Source organism: Populus euphratica, unplaced genomic scaffold (assembly GCF_000495115.2).
Source record: "Populus euphratica unplaced genomic scaffold, PopEup_1.0 scaffold270.1, whole genome shotgun sequence".
In the NCBI taxonomy this organism is placed as follows: Eukaryota; Viridiplantae; Streptophyta; class Magnoliopsida; order Malpighiales; family Salicaceae; genus Populus; species Populus euphratica.
The window spans coordinates 58,842-73,296 of NW_011500151.1; the positions used below are offsets into that span (position 1 = coordinate 58,842).

At 37.0% G+C, this 14,455-nt stretch overlaps 2 protein-coding genes, 1 long non-coding RNA gene and 1 pseudogene across 11 annotated transcripts; 1 reads left to right on the plus strand and 3 right to left on the minus strand.

Moving 5' to 3' along the window:
- Positions 1–233: 233 nt before the first annotated feature.
- LOC105110967 (7-deoxyloganetin glucosyltransferase-like) lies at positions 234–901 on the minus strand (annotated as a pseudogene).
- A 1,317-nt stretch (positions 902–2,218) lies between these two features.
- On the minus strand, positions 2,219–6,206 carry FAR1 (FRS (FAR1 Related Sequences) transcription factor family). Of its 3 annotated transcripts, XR_839549.1 has the most exons (8): positions 4,038–6,206; positions 3,873–3,929; positions 3,557–3,625; positions 3,388–3,456; positions 3,227–3,295; positions 3,096–3,143; positions 2,868–3,004; positions 2,219–2,617 (listed from the first exon to the last, which is right to left on the minus strand). XR_839549.1 is itself a non-coding variant. In XM_011006144.1 (7 exons), the coding sequence occupies exons 1-7, from the start codon at positions 6,189–6,191 to the stop codon at positions 2,942–2,944; spliced, it is 2,523 nt and encodes an 840-aa protein (XP_011004446.1). In that variant the 5' UTR covers positions 6,192–6,206; the 3' UTR covers positions 2,219–2,941. The 3 variants fall into 3 exon arrangements, 2 of the variants coding, with proteins under 2 accessions (XP_011004446.1, XP_011004445.1); XM_011006144.1 differs by having other exon boundaries at positions 2,219–2,998; XM_011006143.1 differs by having other exon boundaries at positions 2,219–3,004.
- LOC105110932 (uncharacterized) lies at positions 6,157–6,949 on the plus strand. Its single transcript, XR_839548.1, has 2 exons — positions 6,157–6,239; positions 6,871–6,949. It is a non-coding gene; the product is annotated as an uncharacterized LOC105110932 (long non-coding RNA).
- Positions 6,950–7,942: 993 nt separating this feature from the next.
- On the minus strand, positions 7,943–13,652 carry LOC105110934 (protein FAR-RED ELONGATED HYPOCOTYL 3-like). Of its 7 annotated transcripts, none has more exons than XM_011006147.1 (9): positions 13,483–13,652; positions 9,484–11,679; positions 9,347–9,403; positions 8,992–9,060; positions 8,831–8,899; positions 8,654–8,722; positions 8,516–8,566; positions 8,362–8,438; positions 7,943–8,284 (listed from the first exon to the last, which is right to left on the minus strand). In XM_011006147.1, the coding sequence occupies exons 2-8, from the start codon at positions 11,647–11,649 to the stop codon at positions 8,379–8,381; spliced, it is 2,541 nt and encodes an 846-aa protein (XP_011004449.1). In that variant the 5' UTR covers positions 11,650–11,679; positions 13,483–13,652; the 3' UTR covers positions 7,943–8,284; positions 8,362–8,378. The 7 variants fall into 7 exon arrangements, with proteins under 7 accessions (XP_011004449.1, XP_011004451.1, XP_011004448.1 ...); XM_011006149.1 differs by having other exon boundaries at positions 9,484–11,682; XM_011006146.1 differs by having other exon boundaries at positions 9,484–11,693.
- Between the last annotated feature and the right edge of the window lie 803 nt (positions 13,653–14,455).

Consider the following 14,455-nt stretch of genomic DNA (forward strand, 5'->3'; position numbering starts at 1 on the left):
GACCAAATTGTTTAAGTTCAAGGATTATGAACTATCAAAACTTGTGGCTTCTTCTGCCGTTTTCTTCCATTCCAAGACCCTTTTCCTGCCCTTCTCTCTCATCTAAACATCATGAAGAAGACTCTTTATTTTTCTAGAATTTATAAAATTAATTATAATATACACATACTGATTCGAATATTCACATTAATCTAAAAAAAAACTCTCTACTTCGTCCCTTTTGAAGTCATCACTCAACTCCAAGCCAATTCCCCACTCTTTGCAACTCTTTCTAGAGTTTGCAAATTGGTCCCCAAAGAATATTCGCTTAGCCAACAAATCATCGGCAGTCCAGCAGATATGCTTTCAATCAATGAGTTCCACCCACAACGTGTTAGGAATCCTCCTACTGATGGATGGTTAAGGGCTTTCTCCTGTGGGAGAATCGCGGGGTCTCCTTTGATCAAATCTGGCATAGTTATCCACAAAAGTTGTGCTTACTAGCAGCAAGTCCCCATGCATGCAAGCTCAAAGCTGCTCTGTGGTTGTTATTGTCGAACTACCGAAACTTACATAAATCACTGAATTCGGCTCTTTCGAATCAACCCACTTAATGCATTCAAGCTCTGCATCCCACAAATTCCCATCAACAGTCTCATAGAAATCATTAGAGATTTGGTTCAGAAGCAATTGAGTAGGACCAATGGTGTATACCCGACGAAAAATAGATGACAGGCTACTCAAGTCATCGCCCTCCAAGGAATCATAGGTATTGAAAATAACTGCTGATGCCTTGGAAAGTCTTTCCATATCACCTTCACTCGAGCCCTCCATGTATCCATTTCGAACTCGAACTTGTATCGATAACCTTGAGAAGATCCCCTTTCATTCGTGGAATCCATTCTAACTTGTTGTCCAGCATCTCATCAGCCTGTTAATTTGTTTGGTTCTGTGGATAATATGGTTAGCTAAAACAACATTTACATCCATGTTGATTGCTTGTAAAATTCAACAGAGAAGCGCTGCGATGATGAGTTTTCACATTGCTAAAACCTCAAATGTAAACGGTATTCCTTTTCATTTTCTTTTTGCATCAAGAATTCAGGCCATTTGACTGATGAATGGATTAGATTCATAAAAAAAATATTGTCCATGTGAGAAAATACGAAGTAAAAATACCTTTGAGAAGAGTGACTAAGTGCTTCATTTGATCACGAAACTGAGGAAAGCTCCCCAACCCAGTGGCGATCAATTTTGAAATAGTCAATAGTTAATCGGCGATCTCTTCAGCAATAAATCGGCAATTACTAGCCTTCTGTAGCCTTGTCTTTGGGCCTCCCTTGATCACTCCTGGGATCAAAATATTGAAGAGTGATGATTCCTCTTGAGGGGATATTAAGAAGTAAACTATCGAAGACATTTTCATAATTATTCAAGAGATAAAGCTTGACTGGGAATCTTCAGCATATAAGATATGGGATCTGACTAGGAAGAACACTCTTAAATCTTAAAAAAAAAAAAACAATTTGTTTAATATATAATTACAAAAGAAAGTCGATCAAAATGCTTTAGGATGTTTAAACGGCAATTATCAGTTGAAAGAAGGAAGTCAGTCGCGCTACACCTCCATTTTGTTGAGAGCAAACATCAAAATAAAATTGAGATAAATTGAAAAATATATTTATAATAATTTATATATTAACATAGTAGTCCAATTTTAAATTAATATAGAATAGAACTCTATATAATTTATTTTAAAAAATAAAGAATTATCTTTCTTGAATTAGTATTTGGTATTCTAATCTTATTTTTGTTGAATTTTTAATTTTTAATTTTTTAAAAAAGGGAAAAAGTGCCTTTTATTTTTATTATTAACCAAATTATTTTTATTAAATTGTTAAATTTAATGATTATTAAATATCTAAAACAAATTGAAGAATTATAGTTTCCTAAGACTACTATAGGAGATTCTAATCTTCAATTGTTTTTCAATATCTAATTTTTTTTCCTTGTTTAAATGTAATACATTTTTTAATATTTTAAAAAATAAACATTTCATTTCATTTCATTTTATTATTAACGAAATTATTATTTAATAATTTTATGTATATTTTATTATTTAAAAAAGGAATTTGAAGAATTGAAGAATTATATTTTTCTAGGATTAGTACATGATATTTTAATCTTCAATATTTTCCTTTTTCAAACTTAATAAACAGGAAAAAAATATGCAACATTCAAAACAACAAATAAATAAATAAATTGTAAAGTGTTGAGAAAGGTGTCATAATCAACAAATACATGTTTTACAAGGACCAATTCCTCCTGTTACATGACTGGTCATGCGGGGGCTTACAGGAGAAGAGCTCGATCTGATTTGAATAAACTACTCATCCTGAGAATTGTTGTGCTTCTACATGAAGTTAGGTATTTTCCACATCTACTAATACCAGGAAAGGGTTGACAGGAGGGATTGGTTAATAACAACAGATCTACACAATCTACTATGGACATGAAGAAGAACATTCCTTGTATGCTCCAGCAACGAGGCATCTTTTTCATCTCACCACAAGGAGAATCTACTCTTCGAGAAGGACAGTCTCTTTGAGTCTCCAATTAGCTTAGGCAGATGTGGTGCCTGTAGTCGTAATCATGCACATATCGTAATCAGTCATTGCTCTACCAATAAATTGTGCTACCATAGCTGTTAGTGACTTGGTGTGGCATAAATTAAGACCGGGTTCCAGATAAACTGCTGGATAAAAAATCCTGGATGTCTTCTGCCTTCATTTTGGGGATTAGCTTCTGAACTATCAAAGCGATGACTTCTGCTCATAAAAATGGTGTTCGCAATTCCTGGAGTTAGTTTTTCAATCAGTGTTATATACCTCTAAGGAAGATGTCAGCCATCTCAGGAGGAAAACTGTCATTCTAGCTGCCAATATGAAAACATCCTACTTCCTTATGCGTGTCTTGAAGCACTGCCATGCATATGTGAAGGTCTCAAATGAGGGTCATCCTGCAACTACAAGACACGGCCTAGTAAATTTATACTCATTAATAGGTTCCATGCGTAGAGGATAACAAATATTGATACCATGTCCTCCAAAACTCACCTGCATGCTATAACTGAAACCAGTTGGAGGCCGAAAGTCGTATTGCCCCTACATGAAAATATGTAATTAGGTAACTGCTGCTTCTGAAACAAAAGTTCTTTGAAAATGTATTTTGTTATAAAATACTATACCAGCCCATGCAAGCTTTGCTGAGCCCCAAAAAAACCATCATGACTGGGTGCTATGGAATTCAGCTGCCCCTAGAAATACAAACACAATTCAAGGTATCGTAACTCGTTCACAGAAGTGCTTTCGTTGAATATGTACATGGTCAAAATCCACCATGACTTACCAGACCCTGCATGCTCTGTTGATTGACATAGTAACCATCATGAGGCGGCTCCATTAAGTTTAACTGTACCTGCACTCAGCACCAGGTTCAGGCAAATTACAATTCTTTTTATACAATTGTATATTGTCTCTTGGATAAAAAGGCCCAAAACACTACAAACTGTGCTCACCAGTCCTTGCACGTTCTGCTGGGTACCATAATATCCGCCAAGGTTAATACCTTCCGAGCTTAGATTTTCCTGCAGAGACAAAACCCAATTTCAAAAACTCTATTGTCCAAGTCGATTGCAGAATCCCACAACCTAGTCAACACCATCCTATTGAAGTTCAATAATAATAAAACAGAAAGAATGAGTTCTCTTAACACAAAGCGGATCCATTTAACAAATTTTACAGCCATAATCTTGTGGCAATCCAATGCAAACTATTACCAATATAACATAATGATTGCATGATTACTGGAAGTGAATAGAACAAAGGCCAAACCATTTGCTGCAAGCTATCTGGTGCTTCAACAAGCATGACGTCTGGATCTGATTGTACCTGAACCATAAACAGGCATTGATCATTTCTTTTCTTTTTCTTTTGCACATAATTAGACAATAAAACATAGGCACTTCCACCTGGTTGGATTCTAATTCCAGAACTAACCTTTCTTTTCCTGACTGGGTTCTTCTTTTTACTTGATTTGGTAACAAGGCTTCCCTGGTTTTCTTCTTCTGCTTCACGATGAGCCAGAGTATAGGTACTAGATTCTGCTACACTGTTATTGCGGTTATTCACATTCACACAATTCTTCAGAGCTTCTACTAGTGTATGGAGAACAATATTGTAACTCTCTTCAGATAATGATCCTTCTTCGCTCATTTCAATGGCCAATTTGCATAAATCATTGTAGCGCTGCACCCTAGTTTGTGCCCGTTCTGTTCCTACAGCTATTGGTTGCCTACTCTTTGCCTCTTTTGTCCACCTCTTCAGAATATAATGAGGTGGTATGCTTGAAAGGCCACAAATTTGGAGAACAATCAATGCATGCCTACAAAGAAAACCTTTATATTCAAACGAATGGCAGAAACAGCACACCTCTGAATTTGTTTGGTTCCATGTGACCAAAAAATGTTCATCTTTTTCACAGTCTTGAACCCGAAACGTCACCAATGTTCCATCTTCACTTTCCTTTTTAGGATGGCAGCCAACTACACCTAAAACCTCAACTTGAAATTTCTTGAATATTGCATGAGTATAAACCATTGACATTTGTTTTTCCCAAGGAGAAGGAGATTTTAAGGCAGGCTGTTTGTGGGAAGTATCAAAATCTGCAACGGACTCATCCTCATACCTATTTTGTAGAATTGTTCCATATTGTTTCATGAACTCTTTCATGGTGATTTTCCTATGAATGTATTTATCAAAGAATGCACTCATACTTTCAGAACGCTGTGTAGCAGAAGTTCCGGCTAGAAAAGTATCCCCCACGTAGGTAGGCACCCACTTTTTACGATCTTCATACAATGACTGAATCCATTCATCATCTTGAAGTTCGAACCGGGTGACCATTTTCCACCACCTCATATCAAACCGATCATCTGTCCATGATTTGAAAATGCACTTGTTGAATTTTGGCAAAAAATTCTCATGTTGTTTAATCACATGAGAGAGAGTTTCAGGCAATCTTTCTAATATATGCCAAAGAGAAAAGCAGTGACGGGTTTTTGGGAAGACTTCTTCAATGGCCGCCTTCAAGGTTTTGTCCATGTCAGTGACTATAACTTCAGGTGCTTGCCCACCCATTGCTCTAAGCCATGTTTTCATTAACCAAACAAATGTTGATCTAGACTCATCTGCAATAAATGCGCATCCGAGTAAGATTGGCTGACTGTGATGATTCACCCCAACAAAAGGGGCAAATGGCAATTTCTCGTGGTATTTTACATAGAAGGTTTCGAAACAAACAGCATCATTAAAGCTAATATAATCTGCCCTGCTTTTTGCATCAACCCAGAACAAATTTCTCAGACGCTGCTCTTCATTCAAATCTATTGCATAGAAGAAGTTTGCATTCTCCTTCTTGACATGCTTAAAATATTCCAGCACTACTTGTGCATCACCCTCATCAAGGGCCAAATGCCGGCCTTTTTCAAACTGCATATTCATCTCGCTCTTTACTAACCCAAAATTTTGATACCCACCTGACTGTCGAGACATCTCAACATACATCTTTCTTGTTCGTTCACTGACAGCATGCAATATGTCAATGTTGTTCTTTTCAGCTAATTTCACATTCCTGTGAATTCGAAAATGATACGCTAGAGCAGGTAAGAGCTCATGATTATGCTCCTTGACAAATTCATGAATTATCCACTTGCCATCAGCCCTTCTCTTCACATGCATACTGGCTTTGCAATCAGTCTTCTTCACAGTTGATCGCCGACTATTACCACTATCAGACTCTGGTGTAACTCCATATCTAGAACAAGCAAATTTAGCATCAATAAACTCCTTTGATTTCTTTGACCGCCTACTATTCTTTATCGAAGTGGTGAACCCCATAGATTTTGCATATTCCTGATAAAACGAATATGCTTCCTCATGTGATCCAAATTCAATACCATCACATAGCTCATAGTTTACATCCCCTTCAAACATAGCTACAGCCCTTTTGGGAGAATCAACAACCGCAACTTCTCTACTGTGCATCACATCCACCACACCAACAATACTTCCACCCACTACATCATCAGCAGGAACATTATCTTGAAGATCGATCATATCATCAATCATTTTATGATTCCTCTCCGTCATCATAAAAACGCATTCCCGTTTAGGAAAAAATTGCAACAAGTTACCATGCACGTGAAAAAACGCACCTGAACACATGAAAGAAAGTTTCCATACATAAATTACATGAGTTTCAAACAACAGACAATCCACATTAACGTATTACAAATGTTACTAAAAATGATAAAGCTACCATTTTCCCACTGAAATTCAATAAAATCGGTATAAAAAAAACAACCCATTATAGCATTCTTACTGCTTCTCCATCTCCTGCTTGGATTCTGAGAAAATTTTCGAACTTCATTTTTCATTCGGGACACTAATTAAGGTTACCAGGAATAATTTAAAAAAAAAAAAGCTTCCGTTTTTCAATTCTATACCAATACAACCCGTTAAATCATTCTTATCCCTTTTCTATATCCTGATTGGATCCTGTGAAAATTTTCAAACTTCAGTTTTCATTCAGGGCGTTAATTAGGGTTACCAAAAATACTAAAACCACCTCGCTTTTTTTCATTCTCTAACGATTCAAATTCGAAAAAAAAATCACACCCCACTAAAGCATTTCAGCTCCTTCCAATCCCATGCTTGGTTACCAAGAAAAATAAAGGAAACACAAATTCCCACTTCCACTTTCCCACGTTTTCTCAGCAACCAAACCGGCTATAAAAACAATTAATACACCAAAATTAAAGAAGAGAGAAAGAGAGAGACCTTGAGAGGGATAAAGAGAGAAAGATCCGGAAAATAAAGTCGCGAGTGAGAGAATTGGCGCGTCTGAATTGGAAAAAATAAAAATTAGGGTTTTTCTTTCTTCTCTTCTCCACACTCACTCGCTGAGTCTCACTCGCTCGGTTGTAGAAAAATCTTATAAAATAAAAATAAAAATAAGGGCTTTTATTTCACTCCCTCGCTTGCTTCCATCTCTGTTTCTTCGCCGCGCGTTTATTGTTGTTTATGCAAATTCGATGTCGTCGATTGAGAATTTTAACCGCTTTGTTTTTTGCTTCCTTTGTGTGCCACACGCTTGGCGCGTGTTGTTTAAAAAAAATAAAAGAATTGAAATTCCAGGTATAGCACCCGGACCGGGCTCGATAGGTCAATCAGCACCCAGTCCATCCAGGACCCGTGCCGGTCTTAATTGGAAAAAAACAATAAAAATAAAGGAAATTCGACTTGTCCTGACCGGTTAAAAACCGAGTTGGTTCAAGTTAAAGTTTTATTCTCAGCCCGTTGGTTTTCTTTAAAAAAAAATTATTTGGTTTCAAATAAAATAAAAAAAATAAATACTGATAATTGCCGTTTAAACATCCTAAAGCATTTTGATCCACTTTCTTTTGTAATTAGATATTAAACAAATTGTTTTTTTTTTTTTTAAGATTTAAGATTCTTCTTCCTAGTCAGATCCCATATCTTATAGGCTTAAGATTCGCTTTCTAATAAGATTTGAGATCTTAGATAAGTCAAGCTTTATCTCTTGAATGATTATGAAAATGACTTTGATAATTTACCTTTTAATATCCCCTCAAAAGGAATCACTCTTTAATATTTTGATCCCAAGATTGATTAAGGGAGGCTAAAGGTATCTAGCAAAAATAAAAATAAAAATAATCATACCCCTATCAGAAAACTTAATTAGGTTTATGTTGGCTTAACAGGGAACTATGAAAAGGAATACTTCATGAGGTAAGAAAAAGAATTTAACGAAAAGCTTTGTTTTTTAATCGTTTTTCCAACAGTTGACTGACATTGATCCATGGTAGACAGACGCAGGGGCAAGAGTAAATAGTGATCTACTGGGGGAATAAGTACTGATATTATCTGATCAGATATTTTAGGCTAAAGACAAATCACTGATATAGTGGGTAAATACGAATAAAGATTTACAAGGGAGATTCTACCCCTATAAGAATTTGTTCGACTGTCTACTGTGGTAAATATGCGGTGAAGATGAAAGCATCCTGCTCTCTCTTGTTTTACAAGCACTAGAAGAGTAAGTTTCCTAAATTTAACCCTGCCATCTTTGATGCATGATTGCTTTCATTCTTTACAGAGATTTTAGCTTCAGCGGAGTGACCATTTCATGCTGCATAATAAAAGGGAGATTCGTTCTTCCTCGCCTGCCAAGAAATGAAAATTGCTGTTAATACTTTAATTGCCACGTGATTCCAGAAACTTTTCGAAATGTGAACCTTACAGTGAGAAAGTTGCTGCTCATGCATGCCTGGATCCATCATCGTGTAGTTGTGCTGTTCTTACATTGGGGTCGTCCTGTTACATGGAAAACCGTTTTGAGAAGTTTTGGCAAAACGAAAATGGCATAATCAGAAAATCAAGACTAGCAAACTGACCCTGATGCCATAAGTGAATCCAGCTGGTGGGCGAAAGAAATCCATCTGTCCCTGCATGTGGTAAAAACAGTGCAAAGATATCACCATTTGCAGACCGTAGTACAAAGAAATTACTGGCTGCAGGAATAGAAACAATACCAGCCCATGCATGCTTTGCTGAGTGCCGTAATAACCATCATGACTTGGTGCTATTGAGTTTAACTGTCCCTGAAGATATGAGATCCAGATTTCCATAGTCATATCATATACGATGATTAATAACTGGACAAGACCAGTCATACATCAAGCATTCACACAACAATTTAGATGGCATACCAGGCCCTGGATGGTCTGCTGATTGCTGTAGTAATTATCACGTGTTGGAGCCATCAAGTTTAGTTGCACCTGCAAAAACAAATAGCTCAAAATGAGTGGGGTAAGAAAATCATTCCACCGTCTTGTCATGAGCATATGACCTAATTCACTAGCAAACATACCATTCCTGGCACACCCTGTTGTGTTCCATAATAACCTTCTAGGGCTACTGCTCTCGAGCTTAATTTGTCCTAGAAAATCGAATCGAGTTACAGATACTCATCAGCCCTTAAATCAAATTGACTAGTGCATTCACTTGCATACTAAATGAGAAACAACATAACCATAACAGATTCATGCCATTTTTCATAGAAGGCCAACCACAAATATGAAAGTCATTGGCCTTTTCTTATCGTATTTTCAAAAAATTTAGTCAACAAATATCAAGTTTCAGCTGTAGTAGAACTTAATGTGCCACGTCAATACAAACTTTTTCCTTTCTTTTTGGGTTGTTTGGCAAAGTATAAGAAGACAAACCATTTGTTGCAAGCTATCTTGTGGCCCAACAGTCGTAATCACCTGCTCAGAATTCACCTGCAGTTCTGGAGGAGGTCATTTATGACGAATAGTATTAGAACATAAGAACAGAGCATTCACATTCGTTTTTGACCAACCTTTCTTTTCTTGGTTTGATTCTTTTTCTTATTCGTCTTGGTCACACTCCTATTCTGGTTATCATCTTCAATACAGAGGAGACCTTGAGTGGCAGATGTACCAGCTTCCACAAGATTCTTGTTAGAATTATTCATGCTGATGCAGTTTCCAAAAGCTTCTTCCAGAGCACGAAAGGCCACATTGTAACTCTCTTGAGATAATGAAGCCTCTTCACTCAATTTCAGAGCTCGTTGGCACAAGTCATTGTACCTTTGCACCCTAGATTGTACCTGTTCACATTCTTCCCCTGAAAGATGTCTGCTCTTTGCATCTTTTGTCCACCTTTTCAAAATATATTGTGATGGGATGGCAGATTGTTGACACATTTGAAGAACAACCAGTGCATGCCGACAAAGATAACCCTTGTATTCATACAGTCGGCATATACATGAGACCTCCAACCCTGTTTGATTCCACAGAACAGTGAAATCTTGCTCCTTTTCCAAATCCTGAACTCTAAAACTAATGCTTGTCTCATCTTGGCTTTCCATTTTGGGATGACAAGCAACTACTCCTAAGACCTCAACTTGGAATTTCTTGAACACTGCATGAGTGTACATCCCTGAAACACTCTTCTCCAAAGGTGAGGGAGATTTCAACGTAGGTTGCTTGTTCCAGGTATCAGAATCTGCTTTGGCTTCTTCCTCATACCTATCTTGGAGAATCGATCCATACTGTCTAACGAATTCCTGCACAGTTGTTTTCTTATGCACATACTTATCAAAGTAAGAGTTTATGCTCTCAGAACGCAGAACTGTAGACATCCCAGCCAAAAAGGCACCTCTCATGTAGATTGGCACCCATTGCTCACGGTCTTCATACAGTGATTGCATCCACTCATTCTCCCTGAGTTCAAATCTATCAAGAATTTTCCACCACCTTTTTCCAAACTCATTTTCTGTCCATGACCTGAAGATGCATTTATCAAATTTCGCCATAAAGTTTCCGTTTTGTTTTATCACATTCCCCAGGTTTTCAGAAACCTTCCCCAGAATGTTCCACAAGCAAAAGCAATGGTGAGCATTTGGAAAGACCTCTGAAATGACTTGCTTCATCGCTTTATCTTGGTCAGTGATTATAACCTTTGGGGCCTGTCCACCCATTGCTCTCAGCCAAGTCTGCATTAACCAAGAATAAGTAGCTGCACTTTCATCTGATATCAGGGTGCATCCAAGCAACATGAACTGATAGTGTTGGTTCACTCCGACAAAAAGAGCAAGAGGCATCTTATACTTGTTTCTAACATATGTAGTATCAAAATTTACAACATCAGAGAAATTACTGTAGTCATGCCTACTTTTGGCATCAGCCCAAAACAAGTTCTTCAAACGTTGATCTTCACCCAAATCTACGGCATAAAAAAAGTTGGAATTCATATTCTGCATCTGAGTAAAAAAATCAAGCAAAATTTTGGTCTCCCCGACTTCAAGTCCCAAATTCCGGCCCTTGTCAAACGGATTTTTAGGGTCATTCTTGAGACCTACAACATTTTTATATTCTGCAAACTGTCGAGCCATTGCAGCATACATCTTTCTAGTTTGTTCACTGACAGCTTGGGCAGGTAAAAGCTCATGATTATGCTCCTTCACGAAACTATGGATAACCCATTTTCCATCTGACCTTCTCTTCACATGCATGCTTGCCTTGCAGTCGGTTTTTGAACACGATCGTCGGCCCGTTCCATTTTCTGGGTCTTGCTTGGTTTGTCTGGAACGTGGTCGGTTAAAGGACTTGTCATACTCTCTCTTTGTCCCATACCTAGAACAAGCAAATTTTGCATCAATGAACTCCCTCGATGTTTTTGAACGGCGGCTGTTCTGTATTGCAGTATTGAATCCCATAGATCGAGCATATTCTTGATAAAATGAATATGCCGCTCCATGTGATTCAAATTCCATACCAGAAAGTGGCTCAAGTTTTATGTCCTCTTTGAATCCCATTGACGTTGTGGGAGAATTAACATCCCCACCTTCAATAGAAAGTACTTGCTCTGCAACATCAACAACATTTCCAATCTCTACATCTCCATTGTGCAGCTTGACTTCACTCAACATATTATTGACATCATTTGGTTCTTCAACTTCCTTATCATGATCACCAGAAGGTAACCTAAGATCGATGTCCATGATGAGACTTTACAACACGTCTTACAACCACTGCTGTCAGTCACCTGAAAAGTTGAAAGGGAAATATGCACTTTAGAACAGCTGATAAAACAACCTAAATATTTGCAATTGATAATAAAAAACTTAACAAAAATAAAGGGGGGTTAAGAAAATCTAAACACTCCCATATCCAAAAAAAAAAAACTCTAAGAGAGCATAGTACATAACTCGCCACTATCTCACAACATCAAAAGCAATCACTTCTGATACAAGTTCATGCCTGGCTTCAATAGCAATCTGCATCATGCCTTAAGCTACTACTTCTAAATAGATCACATAACTTTATTGCTTGAAATCATAATCTGCCAAATCTGACCCTTCTCAAGCAACGAAGTTTCCAAAAGCTTCCTCACTGGACAAAGTCACCCACTCACTTCTTTGGCCACAAGTGAGTCGTTGCATGCCCAAGAACCCGGTTACATTCCAGTGTTCTTAATTAACGACCCTATAAATTTGAAGCAATTGAAAGCCTCAAACATTAAATCGATCCTTCCATGATCTAGTGAATTAACTTGATAATTAAATCTCAATGTGCTGAATTCTGTGCATTTTAAGTCCAATCACTGAAGTTCTGATTTCCAGTTGGACATGTTTGTCAGGAAACAATCTAGACTCCAGAGACAGCCAAGACATCATCTCTTTGTGGTTTAAAGCTAACAAATTACTGCCAAATGTTCTGGGTTTTTAACAGGAAAACGAATCCAGTCAACTTGTGTTGGAGGGTTGAGAAACAAATGCTCTCACATGGAGTAGGAAACTAGAAAATAGACAAAATCAAAGAGAAATAGACAGGCACAGGTCCCAGTAACTTTTTTTAATGGATAGTAATTAGACCTATATGTACCAAACTCGCACTCACAAATTTGTAACTGAAGTAAAGGAAACTGAAAACCACACATGCCATCATGGGTGAAGGTAGTTAATCTCTTCGCCTATCTACTCTGTGGTGCATTAAGTATCACACACCACCAACATAAAAAATTGACATTCAAAACACTATGAAATTAACCTATGCATGCATAGACAGCAACAGCGTATAGACAGCAACAGCGTGGTTTGTCACCTATGCCATCACACTACTGTTTGCTTCATGTCTTCCTAATTGCCACACGATGTTTAAGAAACTTTCTTGACACAGTTATAATCTTTTAAGGCCACATCTTCTGTGCAGTGGCAAAACTCTTGAGTTTGCCATCCAAAAGATGCAACTTCTAGTCTTAAAATCACTTGCTCGATATATAAAGTTTCTCCAAATCCACTTCCTCGATATCTCTACTTTAACGTCACCATAATTCAGCAACAGCTCTTTTATTCATCTAATCTTGGCAGGTGCCCAAACAATAACCATGTTCTAACCAAAATAAACCTAAAGCGCATATAATTCAGTCAATTTAAGCACTAAATTCAACAAACTATAGCTCAAAAACACCTCCCCGTCTCATGAAAAAGCTCCAACAAACTCTAAACAAACAGCAAGAACCGCCTCAAACTTTCTCAATTTCTCCTCAAGCAGAACAAATTATAACCTTAACACAACAACCCATTTTCTATTTCCTTTACTTCACCACAACTTCAGACAAAAGTAGGTCCTTCAAACACCCCCAACAAAATCACAACCTTAAAAACCAAACACATCAAAGACTCAAACTTTACGATATCAAGAAAAAACCCATCAACCAGAACACAGAGTTTTTCACAAAAATCAAATCAAAAGCCGAAACCCGTCACTAAAAATAAGATTAAAATATAATTAAAGCACGCAAAAAAGAGAAACAAAAGAAGCTTTATACGTACCTGTAGAGCTTCTTCTCTTTGTCTGTGTGTTGGGTTCGATCTCTGAAGTTGCAAAGTGAAAGCTCACGCGAGGGATGTGAGCGAGTGGGAGGTTGAAAGAAATCTTTCCTCAATTTCGATTCTCTTGTTTCTAGGGTTTCTAATTTTTTTCACTCTCGCTTTGTTAGCGCTGTTTCTCAATCGCGAGTGAGATACAGCGATCGCGCTTGTGCAAGCACTAGTGTGAGGGTGATTTTGGTCCCTTTATTAACATAGACTGTATATGTAGCCCCTGTAGATTCGATATTGTTTAGCATCAACTTCTATAGATTAAATTTTTCAATATCAACTTTAGAGTTTCCAAGAAGTTTCAATGCGGTCCTTTTCCATGTTAAATTTTTTTAATTTCTTTTTTCCAGGGGGTATTTTTGAACTTCTCATGGTCATAGTAGGTTTTCATCACACGTATAAATGTCAATAATAAATATAAAAAAAAAGTTACAAAAAATAAAGTATTTCTAAATTATCAACCAAATATAAAAGTGATAGATATGAAAACCATTCAAATCTATCAATAAAAATAAGGTTACAAGATCAATTATATTAGAATGACTAGAATATATAATAATTTAAAATGTTTTAGATTGAACATGGTATTAAACTTTAGGTTATATACAACCCTTAATTATACTAATAAAAAAAATATCAATTGAATTCTTTTTATCTTTTTTGGGCCTAAATTAAGACTTTCAGGTTGATTTTGGAACCTTTTAATTGTTGAGGATCAGATCGTTATAGTTTCCAACTTGCAGGAGTGAGGATGTAGTTTATTCTCTATCAAGAATTGATTGCTACAGATACGGCGCGTGTGGAGCGTTGATTTGGTACTTTCAGCGTTTGCTGTCGTCCACGATCCTTGTTCGGTAAGAAGTAGGTGCACGAGTTTAATTAAAGAATAATCAGTGCATGGATTATCGTTATAGATAGTGTTTAG